General features: G+C 37.8%; 2 protein-coding genes and 1 long non-coding RNA gene across 4 annotated transcripts; all 3 read right to left on the bottom strand.

The window, feature by feature from the left end:
- Positions 1 to 1,865: 1,865 nt before the first annotated feature.
- LOC132164667 (uncharacterized) lies at positions 1,866 to 7,926 on the bottom strand. 2 transcript variants are annotated; one of them, XR_009438404.1, is made up of 4 exons: positions 7,793 to 7,926; positions 5,850 to 5,944; positions 5,264 to 5,343; positions 1,866 to 2,174 (listed from the first exon to the last, which is right to left on the bottom strand). It is a non-coding gene; the product is annotated as an uncharacterized LOC132164667 (long non-coding RNA). The 2 variants fall into 2 exon arrangements; XR_009438405.1 differs by having other exon boundaries at positions 1,866 to 2,165.
- LOC132164666 (pentatricopeptide repeat-containing protein At2g27800, mitochondrial-like) lies at positions 6,052 to 7,786 on the bottom strand. The gene has a single exon (XM_059575210.1). It carries the CDS (start codon positions 7,592 to 7,594, stop codon positions 6,338 to 6,340), a length of 1,257 nt encoding a protein of 418 aa, XP_059431193.1. The 5' UTR covers positions 7,595 to 7,786; the 3' UTR covers positions 6,052 to 6,337.
- A 6,451-nt stretch (positions 7,927 to 14,377) lies between the features above and the next one.
- Positions 14,378 to 15,928, bottom strand: LOC132163020 (uncharacterized). The gene has a single exon (XM_059573220.1). It carries the CDS (start codon positions 15,926 to 15,928, stop codon positions 14,378 to 14,380), a length of 1,551 nt encoding a protein of 516 aa, XP_059429203.1.
- Between the last annotated feature and the right edge of the window lie 11,532 nt (positions 15,929 to 27,460).

Below are 27,460 nucleotides of genomic sequence, written 5' to 3'. Positions count from 1 at the left end.
GTAATCCAAAACAGACTCTTAGTCGCTTATTATAGGCTTACAACAATATTATACGGCATAACTTCTAAAGGATCTTAAAATTAGGAAAAGTAAAAATACCCTCCTGAGGCAAAGATTGCATCAATATCCTTCAAAACTACCAAAAAAAATTGTAATTACCTCTTTTGTATATAAAATGACAAAAATACCCTGGAATAAACCACTGGAAAGCCTTAGGGCTCGTTTGGTTTGCCGAATAGACCCCTGTAATGTGATGAGTCATTATTTTGTTTGGTAAGAGTTTATTCCTAAGAATAATTATTCCTGTAAAAATCACTTATCCCTTACACACAGCAATAGCTATTCCTCTCATTTTTTAGAGGAATAGTTATTCATGAGGAAAATTACAAGGTTTTCCAAAAAAAAACCATTTTTTTTTCTTAAAAAAAAAAAAAAAAAATCAAAATATCATGTGGGTGGCCGGCCACCCACAGAGCTGCCACCCCTAGAGGGCCTCACAGTGGACCAGCAAGGCCCTCTGGGGGTGGCCAAGACCACCCCCAGTGAGATTTCGTGGTGGCCTAGCCACCCCGATTCACAACGGGGGTGGTCGCGCTAGAGGGCTTTGAGGGTGGTTGCGACCACCCTTGATGGGAATCGGGGGTGGCCGCGCCACCCACAGAGAGCCACGGTGAGGTCCTTTGGGGGTGGCTGCGTCACCCCTAGTTGCTGTGGGTGACCGGCCACCCATTGGGGTGGTCGGCCACCACACATTCTAACCTTTATTTTTTATTTTTTATTTTTAAATTTGAGTTTTGAAAAAATTAGAAATCAAATGGGCTTTTTAGTAATTTTAGTTCATTCCAATAATGAAATATGTGTTGCTACCAAACTAAAGAATTGCAATACTTATAATTTATTCCATTCCAAACTCTTTTATTCCCAGTAATACATATTCATTTTCCTAATGGAATATCTATTCCGCAAACCAAACGGGGCCCTAGGGTTTTTTTCCTTATTGTTTTGAATTATTGGATCACATTTGAGATATGAGATATGAGATAAATCACAAATAAACAATGGCTTTAATACTTTAGTAGTTTAAATTAACAATATATCAGGAATAGTTATTTCTGTATGTAAGAGATTAGTGATTTCCACAAAAATAATTATTTATAGGAATAGACTCTTACTAAACAAAAGAATGACTATTCCATAGGAATAGTCATTTCATTTCAGGGGTCTATTCCGCAAATCAAACGGGCCTTAAAGCTTGGCTAGTATCAAGGGTTCTAGGATGATAACTAGGGGCCAAAAATGTTTCAAGATTTAGTGGGATAAAATTTGTATGGGTTGCCAGTGTCCTTTGAGCCACATTTTCCTAAAGTTTTCCTCGGTTTGCTTGATAACTGAACAGGGGATTTGTGACTTTTATTACAACAGAGTTGTACTCTTGTTCTTAGAGAAGAAATGCATTATGTTTGGTTTCTGGTAGATTTTGGTTGTTTCCCTACCAGGTCTATGTTGTCTGTAGTCTAGTCTGTAATGTTAGCTCCAAGGGTGATCTGAACTAGTAACTGAGAAGAGCAGTTGACAGTCGTTAATATGTTGAAATGGTGGAGATGGATAGATGACTCAGCTTAAAGCAGACATTATAAGATATTGAGTGAATGAAATGTTCAAATATGATCGTTATTTTCTTGCTTTATTCACCTTCATATCATGGAATTTCAGGACGATAATCGCTATAATGGTGGAAGAGGTGCACATCTTACCCTGAAACGTGCTGAGAAAGATCGTGCTTTAGTTAACAAAATTCTTAGTAAAGATCTTGCTTAGCCACGTTTTATTTCTCATAGCAATAGGATATAGAGTTAAAAATACTGTGAGCTTAAATCCCAGTCGTATTATTATTAGAGTACGATCTGATTGAATAACACTATGCAGATATGAGTAGTACTTATATGCAGCTCTTTATGACCCATGCTTGAATTGGTTATGTATTTTAGGACCAGAAGAGAATCCAGGGACAGCTGATAGCTAAGCAGGAAGCACCTTTTGAGTCAAAAGTTCAAAACTCAGTCCATCAAAGAGTGGAAAAAAGGCTTCGAGAACTCCCACAGGAGTTGCAAGCAACAGAAAAGTCTCCCTTGGAGTTGGTGGAGCAATGCTTCAGAACCTGAGACCTGAAAAATCTAAAATCACCTTGAGCTAAATCTATTAATATTTCTTAACATGAGCATGTAATTAATTTGGTTTTTAGCTTTGGTTTTGTATCTATATAGATAGATTTTTAGTGTTTGTCTCTTGAAGTAAGTAGAGGAAAGACTGCCATTGTATTTGTTGCTTGGTTGCAATTTTTGTTAGGTCATAAAAATTAAAATGGTTACTTATCAAAAAAATTAAATTAAATTAAATTAAATGTTACATTCGGGTCAGCCGTGTCGGGTCAGGTCGACCCAACACGACATGTTTATATAAATGGGTTACACGTGTCGTGTCGTGTTACTCGTTTATAAAATGTGTCGTGTTCGGGTTTGGGTGTTCTAAACGTGTCGTGTTTGGATTGGGCTTAAATGTGTTGTGTCGTAATAGGGTTGGACACGAACCCGACACGCAAACATGTTTTGCCAGCCCTAAATTGGAGTAGTGTATAGGATGTGCCATGTCACAAACTTGTTTAAAAAAGTATAAAAATATTTAAATTCGATAAGCAATTATTATAACCAATAAAAATTGGACTACAAGCAAATAAACAAAAGAAAATAAATCAGTCAATCATACATAAGAGTCGCAATATTTACATTTGACTCATATTAGCTAAATATTGCTAGTATAAGCCATTTTTCTTCTCCAACAAATTAACTTCAAAGTATACAAAACACAATTTGTTATAAAGCAAATAAAAACAACTATTTTATTGTTTCTCACTATCCCTCTCTCTCCCAACATTGTCCTCTCTCTTCTCATCGATTCTTCCATTCTCATTGTTAAACCATCTCCTTCTCCTTGATTTTTCCTCTCTCACTACAAAACAACCAAACCCACTACCATACAACCTTCCACCACCACAATTGACGAGTGGCGACGAACAGCCGCCAAAGAAGGTTGTAAGCCACCACGAGCATCCCCTCTCACTAAATTGAAAAGCCCAATTGGACTCATTTTCCGATCAACATAAAACCATCACCCAAAGGCTGGCAATTGAACAGGACAGCTACCCTAACAAGCCTTGAGGTTAATGGCCAACACTGGTGGTGTAACGCCCAATAAAATAATTAGAAATATATTTAGTTGTTAACCCAAAACACTAGGAATAAAATTATACTTAAGAGAGTTTTTAGGAAAGCGTTGCGAGTGTGCTCGTCCACCATAGGCGTTTAGATGAGCTATCAGACGGGTTGCCTAGTGTTCTCGTCCATTGTAGGCAATCGGACAAGCTACATACAAGGCTAATCTAAATGGTTCATCCGCACTAGCATTCAAACGAGCTACAAACAAGAATTGGACAAAATTGTTTGTTCGTAATTGGTTCAAACGTGCTAAACGAGTATTGGCTGAGTTACTCGTCTGAAGTTACATTCAAACAAGATATTGAACGAGTCACTTACTCGTTCGGGCGAGACACATATTTGTTCAAACAAACCGTGACAATATAAATAAGAAACTTCAATTCTCAAACTGCATTTCTCCTCATTTCTCTCATCTCTCACGCCCTCTCTTGTTGGGTATCCTCTATTTTTGGGTTTGGGAACTTAGAGAACGATTTTTACTCAATTTGTAAGCTTTGGGTTGAAGATTCTTGGGTTGGATCTTCAATTTTACTGTTCATCAAAGGTATAAACTATGACTTTTTTCTGTAAGTTAGGTCAAGTGTTTGGGTATAGTGTTTAATCCTAGAAATCTCCTTAGGGTTTTTGTGTAAGGAATGGTGCTATACAATACAAGAGCTTCAGATAGAAGATTTGCGGTATTGGAACTTCCATTTCTCTGTGCAATCAAGGTATGAGTTAAACCCTAATTTCTCTTGAGTTGAGTGAAATTGGGAATTTTGATATTAAACACTAAATTTCTCTAAAGATCAAGTTAATTGAGGGTGTAGTGGTTTTTAACCTTATGTTTGCTTTGGGTATTTGGAAGAAAGGAGTCCTACACATCCCAAATTTTCTTTCTAAAAGTTGGTTCCCAAATGATGTGTCACCATCGCATGAGATTTATTATTTTGAGAAGTGTGTCACTAATTCATGGGATGGTGACACATCATTTAGGAACCAACTTTTAAGAAGAAAATTTGGGATGTTTAACATTTCCCTTTGGAAGAAGCTCAGTGCTTATGGTATTTTACAAGTTAGAATTTCAATGTTGGATTTGAGGCTAATAGCGTATGCAATGTAATATTGTAGTGTTTGTGCTTGAGTTGGAGATCTTTCTCAACCATCATGATATTTGTAAGTATATTACTTACCGAGGAAAAAGATACTTGTTTTTAAGGCATGATTATTGTGTTTCACACGAGCAAAATATTTTGGGAATGAATATGATGGTGTGTACTTTTAATGATTTTACATGTGTTAGGCAAGCAATGATTATGATAAACAAAGAATTGGATATTTTGTGAATATATCATGATGATGCATATTGATGTAAGAATGTGAATAAGCTACTAAGATATATGTTACTTTTTAGTGTATTGGGTAAATATGTTTTGTTTTTAGTTTGAAAAATTGTTTTGATGGGACACAAAGGTAAGAAGTGCTCTTAGTATTGTATTATGATAAGGCCTATTTGAGAAAAAGTTTTCTATAGAATACACCTGCTTATTTTGAGAAAACTCAAACAGGTATAGAGTTTGATTCCTTACTTATAAAAGAATTAAAAAAAAAAAAAAAAAAAATGGTGATGGTGTGTCCTCTCTCAATGGAGGAGAGGGATGGCTATATGGCAAAGCCCTATCCTGGTTGAGGTGGACGATTAGCCACCCTTGTTCCGGTTGAGGTGGCTGTGCAGCCACCGCCTAAATTTTGTTAGTGGTCTAGCCTGTGCGGGCACCCCAAGTAGCAGCATAATTCTAGCGTGAAACACCCAAATACCACCAAAACACCAAACTATATACAAGACCACCTTCTATCGATTCAACAAAAAACCGAGCCAAAACCAAATCACATTGTTGCCATTTGAGGGCAATGACTAGCCTCCTAGAAATATATAGGAAAGAAACAAATAATATGATCCCACCTTGATGAATGGTAAAATTGAAAAAAGAAAGGAAGGGAAAAAATAAAACCTCAACAATCTCTTCTGGAAGATGGGGATATAGGAAGCACCTATGCTCCTTTTATTGATCGCATATGGGCACCAACAAAACTATGGACAGGATAATATGAGCTCAAGTTAATATGAACCGGAAAATACAATAATATATGAACTCATATAAAATACAGCCTATTTCTAAGGAAGCAAACTTATCAATAGCATTGACATAGATAAAGGGAACAAAAAGTTTTACTAATTCAAACCAAATGGCCCCAAGCTTTTGTAGAAAACATGAAACTTGCATATATGGCAAAATAAACATTATAAATTGAAATTTACCATTCATCTTGAATTCATAAAAATCTAACTTTTAGACATAGTATGCTGTATAAGATGATATTTGACTTCAGTGAATCAAGATGCAAGATCCTTAACTTGTAAGACAGAACAACCATAGCCTCTCTTTTGACTCCCCTTCTTTGACAATGAAACAAGTTTTAGATCTTGGATCAATTATCAAAGCAGATGTCCAGTTGAACTCAAATGAACATATGTTATTAATGTGGTTCTGAAATTATATGGATTCAGCACAGTTTCAAGACAAACATAGTATGTACCATATTGTACTGGCATTACATCTCCAACATTCTAGCTTGAAAGATTTTTCCTTCTACACCCAAAAGATTTGAATCATATGCTTGACCTAACTCAACTGCAACCATGAAAAAAAGATTGTAATTTAAATAAATACTTTGACAACAATAACTTATCAAAAAGACAAAGATACTTTGATAACAGTAATTAATATGATGGTTTAAAGTTTACACAGAAGATAATGAAGCAGAAAATAAATTGTTAAAAAAATATATAAATAAACTGAAGATCATGGTTTTGGTTTTTAATTCTCAATTTTATAGATGATTGATAATAACTCATGCAAAGGGAGAATTTCATAAAGTTCTGCACCCAAGCTTAACCACACATAACCTCTCAGAACATGCATGTAATACTAGCAGACTTGCACTAGATAATTTAAAGCTGTTGCAGCTAACTTTCAATTCAAAGCAAGTACGACAGGTTACATGTAATGATGAAGATCTCACGCTCAGTATCCAAACTGATTTTTGTCAACTGAATTTCCAAAGTCATCTTCAAGCACATATAGAAGCTTCCTGTAAGTATGCCCATCCACAATGTCTTTTTCTTGAAACTCCTTCAACAACCTAATGGCCTCTCCTACCCTTCCTCGTCTGCAGATCTCATCTAAGACAGTCCTGTAGGTAATGAAATCAGCTGACCTCCGCTTTTCAATCATCTCCCATAGGCACCTCACTGCCTCATCAACCTCTCCACCAAGAGCCAAAGCATTCACGACCGAGTTATACGATTTACTACTCGGAAGAAACCCTTTTTCCTTCATTTCATCACACAACTCCCTAGCATTGTTTGTGCGGCCTTGTGCACATAACCCATGGATCAAATAATCATAGGAAAATGAGTTGGGCACACACTTGTATACCATACCCATCTGATGAAATACCCTTAAAGCATCATTAACATGAAGAGAAAGTACATAACCCTTTATAAGAGAATTCAAAGAAAAAATATCAGGCTCAATCCCATCATTTACCATCTGCCTAAACAAGCATCTAATAGTCTCCATATAAATATGGTTTATATAGGAATTATTTCCCCGACTCAAGAACGCCGCAAAAAGAAGATTATAGGTTCTAACAGAAGGCCTACAATCCAAATTTCTGCTATTCTTCATGTGCTTAAATATATTGACAGCTCGAGTCAGCTTCCGCGTCTCCGTGAAATAATAGATGATGGTATTGAAAAGGGCCTCAGAACCAACATACGGAAGAGCAAGCACTTGGTTTACAACATCATCCATCTCTTGGTACATTTTTGCTGCACCAAGCTTCTTTATTGTAATGTGGTAAGTGCAAACATCGTGCCTAAACCTCGATTGTTGCGAAGCCCAATTGAATAGCCCCAAGCACACTTTGGGATCTTCTTGGAGGGTTATGACATTGCAAAGCTCTTCGGCAGTGAATCTCGGAGGAAGCTGGGAAACCGCACGTTGAAATTGGGCTTCATTAAGAGGGGTTTCAGCATTAGATTGTGATCTCTTACGCTCTCTCCTTCTAAAAGATCTCGACGGGGCCTTAGTAGAGTATAAGGAATTCAAGGAAACGCGCACATATAGGCATAGAATTTCATTGGAAGGTATTGCATACTTAGAGTAGCTTTTTGGGTGCTGATAAAAATGGCGAAATGGGTATGTGGAGCATATCTGACGGATTAAATTTCTGCCGGAGAGAATATAATTCAAGCGATTTCCCCGAACAAAAACCATAATATCAGAAACGAGGAATAGTACATGGCCAATAACAGCTCAAATCAAAAGGAATTTCTGAATCATCGCACATATAAATCAGGCCAAACAAAAAGCAGAAATTATGAAGCATATGATAGGATTTCAGAACCATGAAAAAGACTTTTGCTATTTGGTCAGCTGAAAAGTTCAAAAAAAGAGAGAAAGTTGGAATCTGACCTTTATGTTATTGCAAGGACCGGACCGAATCCAAAAGTTGGAAACACTGATTGCAGGAAATGAAGAAGAAGAAGAAGAGTGATGGAGGATGGAGAGCGGTGTCGTTTTACGCTCTGGAACCTTGGAGGTGGAGAGAAGGGAAGCTAGCAAGCGGCTTTTGTGGTATTGGGTGGGCCATTTGGTGAACTGGTGGGAACAAATCATTTTGGGCCGAATGAATTTCAGCCCATAAATCTCAATCTCTAAAACAAACAAACCAAACAAAAATAGTAACCATGTTTTCAAATCTTACCATTTAAGTATTTACCACCTTTAGAAGATTTTAATTTTTTTTTTTTTTTTCTCATTTCATTTCATCTCAAATATGATAACTACACCAAATCCAATATGACATGCGCCTCTCCACCGGCTACCTCCACCCTGCCGTCCCCCGATGTTTTCTATTATGTGGGTTTGTTTCTGGTTTTATTTTTTCATGTATTTTCCTGTTTCTTTTTCATTTTTGAATTTGTTTGTCTTCTCTCTAGATTGATTTTAGTAGCAATTAATGGGGTGAAGGTTTAATCGTTTCAAATCCTTAAGAGTAACATTATTGGGTTTCCGGTCTGTCCTTTGTTTTGCTCTAGTTCTTTTCTGGGAGTAAATCATTGATCAATACAAAAGACTTTTCAGGTATATAGAAAAATTGTCACTATAGTAGAGGCAGTAAAAGGGATTGTGTTTGGAAATGCACTTGTAGCGGAGATGAACATGATGGCGCATAGGGTGATCACACTATTTTAAGTGTGGTCATCCCCACACTTGATTAATCTTACAGAAATGTAATAACTTCCAGATGAAGGTTATCTGATAACAGGACACAACTCTTAGTCAAGAGTTGTGATTGGGACTCTATAAATAGAGTCCCATGAGTACACATTTTGTAACAATTCCTAATTTACGTTTGTCTCTCAAATTCTTTTAGTTTCCATTGGATTTCCACCCTAACTGGAGAAATCATTCCTGAAGATCATTCTACAAAAATCTACAGTGGTATCAGAGCACAACGTTATGGATGAACAAAAGAAGATTGAAGAACAACAAGAATTGATTGAAGATCCTCAAATATTCCTCTCTGATATTTATCAAACTATTCACTGACAACTAATTAGTTTGGCCTTTATTGTGACTTTCAAAAATTTACATCAAACCTTGGAAAAGCCAGAGGAAAAACCACTTATGATTACTGCGGGTGGTTTAAGATATCCAGGTAACGTAGATGCATTGAGGAGAACGTACCTGTTGGAACAAAAGTATTAGAGAAAATTTCTCAGTATGCCGCTAGATGATTCTGAGAAAATCTTTCCACAAAAATTCATTTTGGACGAATCTGAAATTGCATCCCAAAATGCAAATCTTGCTTCAAGAACGTATGAGGAAGAAAAAAATCGAAGGTGTCTTTATCTGATGATTTTGATTTAGATCCTGCTTTGTGGGAAGAAGAAGATCCAGAGGAAGAAGAGGAAGACGTTTCGGAGGAGGAAGACGATCTGCAGAAGAAAAATCAAGTAAATTCCCAAACGGTACGAAATGGTACCGGTCCACGGATCCTAGAGCAAGCCCGCAAAAAATGACACGACGTCGTCCCGGAGCCCCGTTGTAGCCTAACCCGACAACCCTTCCAATTCGGTCTAAAGTGGAAATATACAGCCCGTAAGTCAACCCTGAGAGCCCAAGCCCAGAAAAAATAAGCCCAGGCCCAACGAATTGAATATTTTCAGCCCAACTTCAGGAATTGCCCAAACCCGGAATTTAACCCCCTGACACGCCCAAATTCAGGACCCGATTCGGAGACTAACCCGAGCCACATAACCCAGCCGAGAAGCCGAGCCACGTGGCGCGCTGAGGTGCCATCTGCAAGCGTTGGTCCGTATATTGCCGGTCTAGTTTGTTCAGACCGTCCGGTTCACATGAATCGGCCAGTTCAAGGGGTTTTGGTAACTTTGCTCGTTCTTGCCCATTCCAACCCCGATTTGGACAGTTGGAAAGTTGATTTCAAGGGGAAGAACATTACAGCCTTTAGAGCTAATAATTTTCAACAGAAGAATCAAAGAAATCACTGGGAAAGAGGAGGTCTTCTAATCAAAGCCATCGAAGCGTGAACCGGAGGTTTATTCGGTCCTGTTGGTTGTCCCCAAGGTAATACAAGGAGGTTGAGTTCATTATTCCAGATTAGGCAAAGATGGAGATATCATCTAACAGACGCCTGAGGGGTCCACATCCTTTAAGGATTGTTAGGACCGTTGTGCAAAACCCTAGGGACCCGTGGCCTGCGAGCATACACCACTACACTCTCCCGAGGATGGGTGAACGAGTCAGTCCACCAGATCCAGATTTGGCCTATTTTTTTTTTTTTTGCAACATAATTTCCATTTCTTCCATTAATATAAAACCAAGTATCTAGAACCTATCAGGGTTCTAAATTTGGGAGAGCATGGAGCTCTAAATTCACGGTGTGCAAAATACATGTTGGGGTCTCATCCACCCATATGTGCTCAGAAGGACATTGGACACCCATCTTCGCCAAACCATGCGCAGCTTGATTGCCCAGCCTTCGAACATGACGCACCATCCAGCTTCTCCGCTAATGGAGCAAAGTTCGTGCATCATCGATTATATGTCCAAAAGGGCGCAAGCTAGGCTAAGGATCCTTGAGAGTTTGAACCACCATCAAAGAGTCCCCTTCAAGTATAATATCGTGGATATTTTGCTCCTTACTAAACTCCACCGCCGCCAAGACTGCCATTGCTTCTCCCACGGTTGGCTCTTGGATACCAGTAAGCCTTTTACACATAGCAGCACATACTTGGCCCCAATGATCACGTATTAGGACCCCAATGCCCATACAGTTCTGAGTTTTGTCTATGGCTATGTCCCAGTTCACCTTAAATCGCCCAAACGAGGGAGGATCCCATTTCGCTGGACTTTGGGTTGATCTCTGGTCACTCCCGGTTTCCCTCTCCTCCGTATCTACCTTAGTGTACTGCATGATCACTTCCACTTCTCTGATAATATTGGTCGGGGAACTGAACGTACCTCCATGCACCACGGCATTTCGTCGCGCCCATATCTTCTTGGCAACCAAAAACGCCTGTTGTAACTCCTGTCGATTGCAACGTTCCATTAAATCAACCACTACCTCCAAGAACGAACTAAAGATGCCGTGGCTCTTCTGAATTTTGCGATTACTAGCACTCCATACATCTACTGCAGCCGGGCATTCCCATAGTGCGTGTAGTCCAGTTTCAGCTTCTCTGGCGCAGAAAATGCAGCAATCTTCTGTTAGAATACCCCTCTTTCGGAGATTATCCTTGGTAGGGAGTATGTTCTGACAAGCCCTCCATAAGAATACTTTTGCAGCATTTGGTAGATCTAGACCCCATAGTTCCTTCCAGATAGGGAAGAAGCCTGAACGTACAGAGCCTTCTCCATTTTTCCTTGCTTGCTGCTCCCTCACCATGTGGTATGCACTACGGACTGTGAAAACACCTGTGGCAGATGGTCTCCAAGTCAGCTTATCAGGTTGCCCATATTTACTGATTGGAATATTGCAGATTATCTCAGCTTCATCCGCCTGGAACACATCGTTGATCAATGAGGTATTCCATTCCCCCATACGTTGATTGATAAGGTCGCTCACCTTGGCTGCATGTGGGATCAGAGGACTAAGAGGAGATTGCACTGCATAAGTAATTGGTCTAGGAATCCATTTGGCCCCCCATATTGAGATCTGTTTGCCGTCACCCACTCGCCATAACATGCCCTCTTGTATGATCTCCCGGGCTGCATGTAGACTCCTCCATGCAAAGGAGGGTCTGCTCCCAATGTTGGCCTCCATAAAGCTTATCGTGGGAAAATATTTTCCTTTAAAAATCCTTCCCAATAAACTGTCCGGTTGTTGAACCAATCGCCAGCACTGTTTGGCAAGAAGTGCCTTATTAAAAGAGTGGATGTCCCTGAATCCCATTCCACCACTTGTTTTTGCAATGCTCAATTTTTCCCAACTCATCCAGTGGATCTTCCGATCTTTCTCCTTGTGTCCCCACCAGAATTTCTGCATTATAGAGTTTAGCTCCCTACACAACTCTTTAGGAAGTAAAAAAATACTCATGCAGTAGGTTGGGATAGCCTGGATCACTGCTTTCAGAAGGATCTCCTTACCCGCTTGGGATAAGAATTTATTTTTCCAGTCATTCACCCGCTTCCGAACCCTATCCGTGATGTGCTGAAATTCCCGAACCCGTGATTTTCCCACTAGGGCAGGTAGCCCCAGATATTGATCATAGCGTTTAGCAGCCGGAACGCCTATTGATTGCAGCATTTCATTGCGAGAGCTTTGGCTAGAATTTCGGCTAAAGAAAACCGATGTCTTGTCTTTATTGAGCCTTTGCCCTGATGCCTTTTCATATTGTTCAAGCAACCCCTCCAGAATCTGCCATTCAATCAAATTAGCCTTGCAAAATAATAAACAGTCATCAGCAAAAAATAAGTGAGTTAACCTTGGCCCCCTCGGAGAGGTGGGGACACCCCTTAGGAGACCGGTTCGCTCCACTTGCTGAAGTTGTGAGCTTAGTACTTCCGCACAAAGGAGAAAAAGATAAGGGGATAGAGGGTCCCCTTGTCTTATTCCTCTAGTCGGCCGAATGCACCCCACCGGCTGCCCATTTACAATGATTGAGTACTTGACAGTAGTGATACATGCCATAATTAATTCAACCCATCTAGGATCAAAACCAATTCGTTCCATAACTGCTTTTAAAAAACCCCATTCCACTCGGTCATAGGCCTTACTCATATCGAGTTTGATGGCCATATAACCCTCCTTTCCCCACATCCGGGATTGCATGGTATGGAGAGTTTCGTAAGCAATCAAAACATTATCCGAAATGAGTCTCCCCGGGATGAATGCACTTTGATTGCTAGAGATGATCATATGCAATATGGGTTTCAATCTATTTGCCAATACTTTAGATAAAATTTTATACAAAACGTTGCATAGGCTAATAGGTCGGTACTCCGACACCTTTGTAGGTAGCTTGACTTTGGGAATCAAAGCAATGTGCGTGTGGTTGATTCCTTCATCCAAAATTCCAGTTTGAAAAAATTTATGAACAGCCCGACATACCTCATGTCCCATTGTTTCCCAATTGCTTTGATAAAAAGACACTGGAAAGCCGTCAGGGCCTGGAGATTTGAAGGGTGCCATTTGGTGAAGAGCTGCACTCACTTCTTCTTCAGTGACCTCACGAAGGAGCCCTGTGTTCATCTCTGGAGTAACACGCCTTGATAAGTTTTCCATGCTATCTTCAATACCACTCGGCCTAGATGTTAGAAACAGCCCCTGGAAATACGAAATAAACGCCTGCTCTACTCCATCTGGAGAGGAATATACTGACCCCTCCTCATCTAGAATTGAATGGATTGCATTTGATCTCCTCCTTTGGTTAATGCATGCATGAAAATATTTAGAGTTCCTGTCACCATAGTTCAGCCAGGACACCTTTGCGCGTTGCCTGAGGTGAGTATCATTTTGCTCAATCATCTCGTTCACTTCCTTTTGGAGTTGACCCATCTTCACCAAATCCAGGGCATCTGCATCTTGCTGGAATTTCTGGAGCTCTTTTGTTTTGGATTCAATAAGCCCATCAGTAGGAGATTTGTTAGCAACGGCCCATCTCTTCAATTCCATTTTGCTCCTTCCTAGTTTATACCGAACTGCTCTCCACACTGCAGTGCCCGAAGACTTTCTCTTCCACACCTGGGTGATGAGATTCCTGCACTCCTTATTCGAACTCCACTCCGCTTCGTATCTGAATCTCTTGCTTCTATGCCACTGCCGTCCTGCAACTTTGTCAAATGTTACCAACAAAGGGGCATGATCCGAACTACGGTTTGCAAGGACCTCCACATTCCTTACAGGGAAAAAATCCCTCCATTCATCAGTGCCCGTCGCTCTGTCCAATCTTTCCATCACCAGGTTAGTGCCCATTTGCATGTTGCACCAGGTATACTTCGCACCTGAATAACCCAGGTCATGTAATTGGCATAAGCTTAATGTTTCTCTAAATGCTTCCATTTGCCATCGGGACTTGGGAACCCTTCCGAATTTCTCAGCATCTTCTGTGACTTCGTTGAAATCTCCAACACATAGCCAAGCCGCTGGGGAAAATGAAGAGAGATGTCGAAGAAGACTCCACGCCTCTTTCCTTTTTCCCACCTCGGGATGCCCATAAAACCCGGTAAACTTCCACTCTACCCCATCCACCTCCAGCTGCACAATTGCATGAATATGCCGCCTACTGTAGTTCTGAATTTTTACAACTATCTCCTCACTCCACATAAGTGCCAATCCACCGCTACGTCCAACATTATTCACTACGAAGATGCTACCAAACCCAGCTTGCATTTTTATACGCTCCATACGCTGTGTCGGCAGCTTGGTCTCCATTAAGAAAACCAATTTGGGTCGCTTCTCCTTCACCATACGGCAAAGGTCCCGAACTGTCCGGGGGTTCCCAAGCCCCCGGCAGTTCCAACTTAGGATACTCATAATGAGCGGCGGGGCTGATCAATAGCCTCCGCCACATGATTTGCACCCGCTGGAGAGCTGTTTCCCTCTCCTGTTCCTATCTCCCATTTCCCATCAAGTTCTCCCGAGCTAGCACCATCATTAACCAAGCTTTCTAGTAGCTCCTTCTCTGCTGAAGCATTTCGCTGCCTTTTCTTCGCTGGAGGTCCCGTTGCTGTATGTTGGGCAATAAGGGCTGCGAGATCAGCTACTCTTGGCCCAACTTGGCCCATCGTTTGGCCCCCCTCTACTTTGAGGCCCTTGCTAACCTGTCCACGTGTTCCTTTTTGGGCTCCTTTTTGTGTACGTGTTAGAACCCCAGTTTTCTTTTCTTTTTGGCTTCCAAAAATAACGCCTTTTGTTGCAGAAAAGGCATCTGGATCAGTAGGGAAAGAAATCGCAAACTCATTTATTGACTTGCCGCCCCCCAGCCGTTGAGAAAATACCCCATAATTCCCATCAGGTTCCTTTCCCAAAATGTTTTTTCCTTTCCCTGCTTCCCCTGCGCTCCCAGCCTGTCTACCAGCAAAAATTTCGCCACCCTCCCAGCTTTCCTTTCTCACCTGGAGAGAATCCCGTGATTGAGGAGAAGTTGGCGTAAGTCTTGGACATTCCTTACTTGGTAAATCCCCATGCAGGACCTGGTCCCCGGAGGTGCTCCGGTCATAGTCTCCGGTAAACTCATCCCACCGGGATCCCCGCCAGTGCCGTCCAGCTTCTTTCCTACCCCACTCCTCTTGTGGATAATTTTCCCCACCCCTCCTTCCTCTTTCCCTCTGCATCCCCCGCCTAGGGGAGGTTGCACGTAACCATGGGCCATACTCAAAAACATTGTCTTCTCCCTGTTTCCTCCTTACATCTCTCCGTTCACATCCATCCTTTCCATGGCAGATCAGACCACACCGGAAACAGTATTTCGGCACTTTCTCATACTGGAAAGGGATCCAAATCTCCTTTCCTTTCATTCTCAGCATTCGGCCCTTGGCTAGAGGTTTCAAGGTGCTGATTTTAATCTTCACCCTGAGGTATTCCCCCCAACCTTCTCCATCTTCACTCACGTCCACGTCTTCCACCTCTCCCACTGAAGCCCCCAGTCTCTGACCCATCTCTTTCCCCATACAGGCAAGCGGTAATTTGTACATGCGTACCCAGAAAGCTGCCCATGAGAAGTCCATATCAGTTGGATGAGTATTACCATCGAAATCTTCAACCGAAAACAAGGTTCCCTCGAAGATCCATGGCCTCCCTTCCAATACGCGTTTCTTATCTTCATTCTTCTCGAACTTCAGAAGGAATAGGTTTTCACCCAAAACCTTGAAGGCCATTGGCCCCTTCGGTTTCCATCCCCGTATCAGTTTGGATCTAATCATCTCTTTGCTCACGACATGGTCTGAGAGGAGTTTTCCAACTAAGCACGACTGGCCCTTTTGAACAAGTCCCTCAAAAGCTTCCTCATGAAAATCCACTCCTAGAATTTCATCCTCCGAGAGGGAAATTTTCCCCCACATAGCTGCTAGATCATCCGCCATTGTCTCGCTCCACACTCCTTATCACAGGATTTGTTTTGCTAATGCGCACAAACCAGATGTGCAATACTACTTCTCCTCTAGTTCAGAGAGACCCTAGAGAGAACATTTTTTCATAGATTTGGCCTATTATAAGGGTTACTTGAACAAACAACTATCAGGCCCGACTAACTTATCATGGTGACAATTGATTTTATAGCTGTTGTTGTTATTATTATTACTATTTTTATTTTTATTCTTTCACAGTTATTATTGGTTTGTAATAATTAGAACCACATATCACATTTGATATTATTATTAAGACAATTGTAAAAATCGTACTAAAAAATTATAATTGTAAATATTATTATTATATTGTTACATCTAATTTCTAAAATGGCTATTAAAGGTAGCGTTGATTCCTCTAAAGTCGAAAGTCTCAATGGGATGAATTTTAGAATGTGAAAACAACACATTTCTTATGTACTGATACATGAGAAAACACAATACACCCTCACATTAGAGAAGCCCAATCCAGATGACCTGAATAATGGAGAAGCCAAAAAGAAGCATGAAAAATTGATGGAAGACGACTTAATGGCGAGAGCCACACTTATTCATAGCATGAAGGACAACATCATTCTTCTATTTGAAGGTCACAAGACTGCAAAAGAAATTATGAAAGCATTGGAGGCAAAGTATGGTCAAGGTCTGATACGCACATACAATTACTATTAGATAAGTATAATTGTGCATGTATGAGTGAAAATGACTATGTGGGCGAATTTGTAAACCAAATGGAATTAATTGCAAAAGAGCTTGTAAATGCAGGTCATCCTGTATCAGATAAAATGCAGGTGACCACCATACTTAACGGTCTCCCCTTATCATGGGAACATGTGGTGGCTTCTTTAATACTTAGTGGAAAAGAGGTCTCCATGGTTTCTCTACTAGTATTACTTGTACTCGAAGAGGAGAGAATGAAAAGAAGGAGAGAAGGAACAACAAGCAATTTGATGATGACCCAAAATGTATCTCAGACTGTTCGAGCTCCTACATTCAGAGGCAAACCCAAAAAGTTTAAAAGAAAATGGAAGGGTAAGCCAAAAAGTAAAGTCAAAACTAAAGGAGCATGCTTCAAATGTGGAAAAGTTGGACATTTCAAAACAAATTGTCCAAAAATCAATGGCAATAAAATACAGAAGGAAATAGAAATGACAATCATTGAAGTAATGATGGCAGAACAAACTTCGAGCTCATAGTGAATAGATTCAACAGCAAACAAGGGACAAAGAATTCTTTGTGGACTTCAAAGAGAAAGCAGCTGGATAATATAAAGTATACATGAGCAATAACATCTATAGTGACGTGTTAGGAGAAGGAAAGTGTAAGATTTTTGGCAAATGTTCAATTATTGTTTTGCATGATGTTTTGTATGTTCCTAGTATCAGGGGAAATCTGATATCAGTTCCTATATTAGATAACAAAGGATACGAGATCAAATTCAAATCTTGGAAGGTCTACATTAGGAAATGGAATACTTCTATAAAGGGTATTAAAGTGGATAATATACATTTAATTAAAGTTGATAATAAAGTTTCCATTTCACATTACTCACGTGTGTCTGACAATAGTTCTTATCTATGGCATTTTAGACTAGGCCATATTAATAAAAATAAATTGATAAGAATGAGTAAGGGTGGATTACTACCACATATTAATTCTTGAGATTTTAATATACGTGAATCATGTATTAAAAGAAAAAATGACTAGAAAGTCTTTTTCAAAACACTGAAAATCATCAGAATTATTGGAAGTAATTCACTAAGATATTTGTGAACCATTGATAACTAAAACACATAAAGGAATGAAATACTTTATTACATTCACTCATGATTATTCAAGGTATGGATATATCTACCTCATCAAGAACAATTTTGAAGCTATTGATAAGTTCAAAGAATACAAATTGAAGGTAGAAAAACAATTAGGGAGATCTATTAAAAACTTGAATAATGATAGGGGGAGAATACGAAGCTATGGATATTTTCTACAAAGAAAATGGGGTAAAACATTTGTACAAAATGCCATATAAGCCCCAACAAAATGGTATTGCAAAAAGGAGAAATAGAACTTTAATGGAAATGACAAGATCAATTATGGCATTTACTGACTTACCTATACATTTTTGGGGAGACGCTTTATCCACATCAACTTATATACTCAACAAGGTTAAGACAAAATCCAAACCTTTAACTCCTTATGGGATCTGGACTGGTCAGAAACCCAACATAGAAAATCTTAAAGTCTGGGGATGTAAAGCTTATGTATTTATCCAAAAACCTTTAAGGGATAAATTAAAAGATAAAACATGGGAATGCAGGTTCATAGGATATGTTGAGAATGGTAGTGGATATCGATTCTACAATTCTGAGAAGGGATTGATAGAAAGTAGATTTGTTGTTTTTCTTGAAAATTCAAATCAAATCACTCCTATGGAAGATACCAGGCTATTAGAAGATGAAGAATCTACACAACTAGAAGATGAAAAATCTACACAACCAGTACCTTTTGAAAGCTCATTTGAAGATGAAAACATTAGAAACCTCCAGGATAGTGGAAGTAAAAGAAGATTGAATTTAAATGACCCTAATCCTGAAAATAGTGGGAGGGTTAAAAGACAAAGACGACCATCAGTTATACTTAAAGATCATTATGTACTAAGTGTAGATGATATAAACCTACAAGATGATCCAACTAGTTTCAAAGAAGCTATAAATGCAAACAAATGGATTGATGCAATGAACGATGAACTAGACTCAATCAATAGAAATGATGTCTAGGAGCTCATAGATCTACCACACCAAAGAAAAGCCATTGGATGTAAATGGGTATTGAAGGAGAAATTTCAAGCATATGGAAGTCTTGATAAATACAAGGCTAGGTTAGTAGCCAAAGGATTCACCCAACAACCAGGTGTGGACTTCGTTGACACTTATTTGCCTGTAGCAAGATTCACCTTGGTAAGAATAATCATATCCATAGTAGCTAAGATGGATTTAGAGTTGCACCAATTAAAAGTAAAAACAACATTTCTAAATGGAGAATTGCAAGAAGACATATATGATTCAACTAGAAGGATTCAATGTGAATGGACATGAAGAAAATGCTTATAAATTGAAGAGGTCACTGTACGGGCTAAAGCAATCCTCAAGACCTGATACTTAAAATTTCACGATACTATCATGGAGATCGATTTCGAGGTAAGTCCACTAGATCAATGTATTTACATATATAACGACAATGATAAGTTAATTATATTGTCATTATATGTAGATGACATACTATTGACTGGAAACTGCTAAGAAATGATTCAAAGAAAGACATGGGTGAAGCAACCTATGTCTTGGGAATAAAAATTTCAAGGGATAGGACCTCCAAATTGTTATACTTAGATTAAGAGAAATATATAGAGAAAGTACTTAGAAGGTTTAATATGGACAAATGTAAACCCCTAAGCACACCTGTTGAGCACAACAATGTGTCCTCAAAATCGAACATAAATTCTTGAAATGGAAACCGTCCCCTATGTCCAAGCTGTGTGCAGTCTTATATATGCTATGACAAGCACAAGAACAGACATTTGTCATGCTGTGGGATCGGTTAGTAGATATCAATCCAATCCAGGAAAAGAGCATTGGCAAGCAGTAAAAAAAATATTTAGATATCTGCAAAGCACTAAAAACATGGGTTTGTGTTTTGGATTAGGAGATCTAAACAGTGCTAGATACACTAACGCGGATTTTGCAGTAGATCTAGATGACAAAAAATCTATGAGTGGCTATGTATTCTTATTTGGGGGAACAACTGTTTCTTGGTTAAGTAAGAAACAAAATTGTGTTGCAAAATTCACAATGGAAGTTAAGTATATATCATGCAGCACATCGGTGAGCAATGCAGTTTGAATTAAGCGTTTCATTAAAAGTCTAAACTTTGGAATGCCAGATAGGCATGTCAATGTATTTTGTGATAATAAGTTTGTCATCTCTCTAATAAAAAATGGAGCTCAAAGTTCTAAAGGCAAACACATTGACATAAGTCATCACTATATTCAAGATATAGTGGAGAGAAGTGAAATAAAAGTCGAATTTATTCCCTCAATAAAGATGGTAGTTGATCCCATTATCAAAGGGTTATCTCTAAATAAATTTAGAGAGCATGTAACAAAAATGGGATTAAGGAACACTTAAGAATTAAGATAAAGTTACATGGTTCATGGCATAATCAGAAGGATTTAGGGATGCTTGAATGAATGATGGTATGCATTTTTGCCTCATTAAATTAAATAAATATTTTTTGGGCGAATGACATTTGTATGTAACAAACATTATAAATTGACATAAATGTAAAGTCTACCCAAAGGCATTATGTTAAGTTTGGTATAATATCTGTATACCGATAGTGTAATAAAACATCGGAGAGAAGTGTCAATATAAATCTCAAATTGGGATAACCTTAAAGGAAAGAAATTGAATGAAAGATTCAATACATGTTTACATATGACTATTATGTAAAAATCATTAATTGTAGAATGGGTGTGGATTGTATTCCCAACTATGGATAATTAATGTTATTTGCTTAAATTACATAGCAAGTAAAGTCACCTAGGGGTGTCAACCTGGTCCCGGTTCCCGATTACTGGTCAAAACCAGGAATCGGAACCAGGGTACCCCGGTTATTGGTTTTGGAAAACCAGAACTGGGTAACCGATTTTTTTAAAAATTGTATTTTTGGCTTATTTTAGGTATTAGGCCTAAAATAAGCCTAGTTTTTGCACATAGTTAGCCCATTTTTAAAAAAACTATTAGCCTTTTTGTCCCACTAAATTGGGCTTTGTTGTGATTGTTCCAAATAATAATAATAATAATAAAAACTTAAAAAAAGCCCAAAAATCCTAAAAAAATCAATGTTTTTGCCTATATGGGCCTTAAAAATAAAAATCCAATTTTTGTAAATGCCCTAAAAATCATTTTAAAAGCTTAGCTAATAGGCTAATACATAATATATGTAAACAAACCAACAATAAAAAGATATATCTCCTAACAACAACAAACATAAATAAAAGCCGCCGCCTCAGGGTTGCATCCCTCCTCCCTTCTTTGCTTCCCGGTTTTTGTTTTAGGCTTGTTTCTATCTTTGGTGTTTTCTGTTATGTTGTGCTTGTGTTCTCTCTCTGTGGGTACTGCTTTTGGGGGTTTTCACTCAAACTCTCCCCCTCCCTGTTTGTTTGTGTGTGCCGCCGATCTCCTCTTCGCCCGCTTTCCTGCTCACCGTTCGCTGTCGGGTCTTTTCATGCGCCCCTTCCACGCCAAGCTTTTTGTGCCACCTTCCGCCGCGGTTTCCGACCAGCTCGCGATCGGCCTCCTCCGACTGCCGTGACCCACTTTGAGTGTTTTTCGCGTTTTTTTTCCCTGTATTGTTGTTTTTTCTGTTTTGTATTTCCTTTGAGTTTCCCTGTATTTGGTTTTCTTTGCTGTAATTTCTTTTCCTGCATTAGTTTTACTGTTCCCTTTATTTCCCTGTATGGTTTTATTTATGCTTGTAATAAGGCTCTCTCCTCCTGCTTTGTTGCGCCCGGTTACTGCCCATTATTATTGGTCCAAGCCCTTGGGTTGTGGATGTAAACTTTATCCTGGCTTTCGAGTCGAGGAGGATGAGTATCGGCTTGGGGGTTTTGCTCTCAAGGCCGAGGAATAAGTATTGGCATGGGGGTTTTGCTCTCAAGGCCAAGGATTAAGTATCGGCTTGGGGGTTTTGCTCTTAAGGTTGAGGAATAAGCGCTACCTATACATTAGATGGTGTCTGTTTGATGCAGATCTGAGTTTTAAACCTGATATTTAGTCATAGGTTAGCGGATGCTGTGTTTTGGTTAATTTGGTATGTTGTTGATGATTGTATCTTTAGCTTCGGCTATAATTTACTTCAGAGCTTTTTGATCTATTTGTAAGAGCTTTAGGCTCGCAACTTTTATCAATGAATGAGTATGATATATTTAAAAAAAAAAACAAAAAAAACAAAAAAACAAACAAACGTAAATAAAACAATAAAAACAAGTATTTAAACAAACCAACAACCACAAGAAATACCTCCTTACTACAACAATTCAAACCCCCCCACCCAAAAAAAAAAAAAAAAAAATCAATAAAACCAAGTATTTAAATAAACTATCAACCAAAAGAAATAGCCCCTACAATAAAAATAATTCATAAACATATTACAAACACAATGAAACCTAAACTAAAAACTAAACTAAAAGGGGAAACTTCACTTACTCCCCACAAACTTATGCGCCTTTTGCAAACACCCCTTAACGTTCAAAATCTCTCACTTTAGTGTATCTAATTTTGATTTCCTTCCACTTTCTCCCTTATATTAGGATTTTCTATGAAATCCTAACGGAGGTCCTCTCACGTGCCGTACATGTGATTTATTTTTGCTGATATACCAGTTATACTCTTGCCCATTCAGATAGAACACATCTTTCTTCTTCACCTCCTTCTTGCAATGAAAACCTTCTTGCGATTGAAACCAAAAATTGTTGCTCCCAGGTTCTTCTTCATCTTTAAACCTCCAAAGCCTCCTTACAAAAGCCAGACTGGAGTACCAAATGGATCAACCCGTTATACGAATATGCATTGAGAAAAAACCCAGCTTTTCACATCTTTTTTAGCGCAATTGGTGATTGCCAAATCCCACCTCTTATGTAAAGGCCTTTAAAAATAGTTAAATAGGTCTTCAAGTTCCTGTTAATGATTTGTTTTTGCATCAAATCGAACACAATAGCCATATCCCCCACCCTCTCGTGAACCCTCAAGACTTCAAGCAGGAAAGCTACGGAGGCGTCCAACCTTTCTTCTTTGATATACCCATATGACAATTAAGACTAATTTTGGAAGATTATGTTCACGATTGCTCGTAATTTATGTTGGGTTGTGAGTGTTGATTTGGGGTAATTGAATGGGTATTGTTTCATTGACGCCTAATTAGTGATTTAGTTTAAATTTTCAAGAAATTGATGTAGTAGTGTAATGTTTTAATTTTCATGTATGATTCGATAATGGAGTCGATCCACCAAACTTTATCGCCGTATCACGACCAGTCGTACCAGAACGGCGGGGGTCTGTACTCGTCGAAGCTCTGCGTTGTCGGTGTTCAGATCAGTGGCTGCAGCTGTAGCGTCTTCATGGGTAGGAGGGTTGGTGTGGTTGTGGTTGTAGGAGAATTCTTCCATGGAGAGCCTGAGATTCATTTCAAAGCTGTTGCATGTGGGTGTTGCAGCTACTGGTTGGGAGTGTCTGGAAAACCCGTCCTCTAAAATGGTGAAGAAGAGGTTTTAATCCAAAAAATTTCATAACAAAGAAGAAGGACACTTAAGGTTCTGTCTTCAAGGGGTAGGGGTATAATGGGTCTTTTAGCAAAAGTAAACCACATGTGCGGCACGTGAGAGGAGCTCTGTTAGGATTTCATAGAAAATCCTAACGGAAGGGAGAAAGTGAAAGTAAATCAAAGTTTGCAAAAGGCACGTAAGTTTGTGGGGGGTAAGTGAAGTTTCCCCATACTAAAAGCTAAACTAAACACTAAAAAGTAAAAATAAAAGCAATATATATATATATATATATATGCACCCGGTTAACCGGTTATAACCGGGTGTCAAAAACCGGAACCGGAACCGGGGTCTCTGGTTTTTGGTTTTTTTCCAATCGAATCCGAAACTAATTCTGGTCCCGGTTTGCCGGTATTTTTTGACACCCCTAACTAGTATGTCGTCAATTAGACACATAAGATAAAAATGTGCAATCAAATGAAATAACATAAGTCTGCACACATCAAGAATGTTATGATCTAACTACTATCTGCAAAGCACTAGCAGATAAAAAGTTGACATGTTTTGTGGTACCAAAGATAATCATGTACAACTAGAGTTCATTACCAATTATAATAGTATGATCAAGTGGGAGATTATGGTGCATAAGGTGATCACACTATTCTAAGTGTGGTCACACCTAATTAATCATACACGAAGGTAATAACTTCTAGGTGCAAGTTATCTAATAAGAGGATACAACTCTTGGTTAAGAGTTGTGATTGAAACTCTATATATAGAGTCTCATGAGAACACATTTTGTAACAATTCCTGATTTATGTTGTCTCTCAAATTCTCTTAATCTCCATTGGATTTCCACCCTAACGGGAGAAATCCTTGCTGAAGATCATTCTACAAAAATCTATAGAACAAGCCCAAAAATCAATGATCAGTTTCCAAAAAGAAAAACATCAATGATCGGGCAGCGACTAGAAACGTGATTTGCTCGAGTTTGCTACATATTTAAAACTGATGGAGACAGCGATATTCAAAGATATTATCTTCTATTAGCCTGAGAGACTGTTGTATGTGTCATAGATAGTGTTTTGATTGTGGATATTTCAAATTGTATTGAGAGAGAGAGCATTTTGCCTCGTTTATTTGTTATATCAATGAAGAGATATCGTTAAAAAAAAAATGATAAATATGCATAGAAAAAAAATGATAAACACTTAGTTGTCAAATTTTGGATCTTTTAGTTTAAAATTAATTTTTATAATTTTAGCCTAATAAATCTATTTAACCTAATCTAAATATTACTAATTTTATTTATCAAAACCCATTAGAGTTCTTTGAATCATAACTATTATTTTCGAATAAAATGATTTAGATTTTCTGAGTTCAACGTTTATCACAGGTGATACTAAGATTGATATATATATATATATATATATATATATATATCAAACATTATAAATGTCGAATCAATCAATATGAAGCATTTAAGTTGAAAATAATTATTAAAAACTGGAAAAACCTCTATAAATTAGAGTTCTTTACATTCTTGAGAATCATGATCCGTAATTTTCATGTACTTAAACAAATATTTTTTTATTTGTGAGAAAAATATACATACTTCCCTCAAATTATCATTCTAATGTCAATGTCCCATCAAACTACGAATTATGTCAATGTCTTCCTAAACTACCAACAAATGTCCATGTCCCCCTAAGGCCAGTTAAAAGACAAAAATGATCATTAAAAAATTTTAAAAAGACAAAAATATCCTTATAAATTAGGAAAAAAAGTAAAAAATAAAATAAAATAATAATTTTATATATATATTAGCTCTTTAATTTTTTTGTCTAACAAAAATTACTTTTTATATATTTTTAAAATTTTTAAAATTAAAATTTTTTGAAAATAATAAAAAAAATAAAAACTATACTTATAAATTGATTTGTAGTTTTTTTTTTTTAATTTTTAATTTTCTGCGAAAAAAGAATTAAAAAAATATCCTTATAAATTGATTTCTTTTCTTCCTTTTTTTTTTTTAATTCTATATTTTTATAAAAAAAATTTAAAAAATAATTTTTTATACGTATCCTTATAAATAATTTTTTAGTTTTATAATTTTTTAAAAATTCTAATTTGTAGAGTTTTTTTAATTTAATGAAAGGTATTTTTGTCTTCATTTTGTAAATAATTTAGGGGGACATTGACACAGTTAGTAGTTTACGGGATACATTAATAAGTGGGTGGTAGTTTAAAAAGAGTATTGTGTATTTTTTTTTCCTTTATTTATCCATCTATAAAAAAAATATCTACAAATTTACAAAAGCCGAACATTGAAATATCTTACAATTTACAAGTTTTGACCGTTTGAATAAAAATCCACTTAAATCATAACCGTTAGATCGCAGTTACAAATAATGATAATTTAATTATGATTGTTAAATCATATTTGTTACTAACACTTAATCTCAACCATTAGATCCCAGTTACAAATAAGGACCACACCTGCAAACTTCATATCGAAGTGTTACACATTCTAAATTTTCTTCCCGAAAATTAATTTCTAAATAATATGTTACTATCTCATGAGATTTATTATTTTGAAAAGTGTGTTACCAACTCATGGGATGATAACACATTATTTAAAAATCAACTTTTGAGAAGAAATTTTAAAATGTGTAGTATTTATCATCCTTAAAAACCTCAACAGTCTCACGCCAACAATCATTTTGGGCCAAGCCCATTATCATAGTCGTGTATGAGAGACATCTTTTACCGGGCATTATCTCAAACAGTGGGCGAGCATTTTGATGACATTTCGTTAATCCAATAGTCAACTCATGTGAATTATTGATTAAGGGGCAATTAAGGTATTTCAACTTTACAAATATGGGTATTTTGGAAAAAAAAAATCAAAAGCAAAAGAAATAATTTATGGCTCACATTACCTATTTTGCCTCCATTGCTCACGGAATATCTTATTTATAATTCTGATCTTAGGTGTATATTATTTTCTAAGAAAAAAAAAAAAACTATTATTTCTCTAACTTGATTTTTAAGAAATATTATCCACTTAAGATCAAGAAAACACAATAAAAACACAATAAAAACACCTAATATTTCCCGTTTAAGGAACTCCGATATGACATTTTAAAGTTGGTAGCACCAATGTTATGGACCGGAAGTTCAAAAAAAAAAAAAAAAAAAAACTAGAGATAAACCTATTAGTTATAATAGGGGTAAAATGGTAATTTCACTTTTTATTGGAACTATTTTACCCTCTTCTTATTCCCAATGTAAGAGCATTCGCAGCTAGGGCTGTTAAGTGAGCGAAACGTCTCGCGAGCAAGCTCGGGCTCGGCTCGTGCTCGACTCGAATATTAAATGAAGCACTTAATGAACACAAATCCTGGCTCGAATATTAAACGAAGCAAGCTCGGCTCGACTCGGCTAAGCTCGTGAACAGCTCGTATAAGCTCGAGTGTGTGTATATATATATAAACTAAGTAATAGATAATTAATTATAAATCTCATAATTATTAAAACCTTAAAATTGCATTTATATTTAAGCGTTAGAGAATGAAAAATTCTAGACCCTTCGTGATCAAAGAGAGAGAGCAATCTTTAAAAAGACCTTGATTCAATTAGAGCAGACCCAAACGAAAGGAAGAAAAATCAAGCAGAAACTATTGAGGGAGATTGCGAAAGGCATAAACTATTGAAGAATCAAACAGACCCAAACACTATCACTACCTGTCTGGTGAGCGAGAGTGAGAGAGTGGGAAATGAGAGTTCAGGTGGAAGATTCGTGGTGACTGGTGAGGGGGATTGAGAGAGACGTTAAAAAAATATTTTTTTGTAGGGGGCGTTGCCCCAATGCAGTCTGAATGCAACCTGTTAACTTGTCCCACATTGTTAAGAAAACATCAATCTCTAAGTTTGCTTATCTATAAAATGATGCATATCCTCTCTCTTTGAAACCAAATGCCTTGCTGTATTGACTCAGGCTCCATACTCGACTAGTTAGGCTAAGCAAATACTCATATGCAAACTAACTTCTTAAGTCGTTTAATAGTACTTGAAATTAAAAAAAAAAATTAAAACAAAAATATTAAATATAAGAGCCAGCTCGCGAGCTGGCTCGGCTCGACTTATTATTAGCTCGAGCTCGATTTTTT

The sequence above is a fragment of the Corylus avellana genome, chromosome ca10 (assembly GCF_901000735.1).
Source record: "Corylus avellana chromosome ca10, CavTom2PMs-1.0".
Classification (NCBI taxonomy): domain Eukaryota; kingdom Viridiplantae; phylum Streptophyta; class Magnoliopsida; order Fagales; family Betulaceae; genus Corylus; species Corylus avellana.
Note: the sequence above shows the minus strand (reverse complement) of the source record. Positions and strands in the feature narration are given on the sequence as shown.

Bases quoted from the DNA above. Each gene is read 5' to 3' on its own strand.
- LOC132164666 (XM_059575210.1), bottom strand. From the start codon at position 7,594: ATGGTTTTTGTTCGGGGAAATCGCTTGAATTATATTCTCTCCGGCAGA.
- LOC132163020 (XM_059573220.1), bottom strand. From the start codon at position 15,928: ATGGCGGATGATCTAGCAGCTATGTGGGGGAAAATTTCCCTCTCGGAG.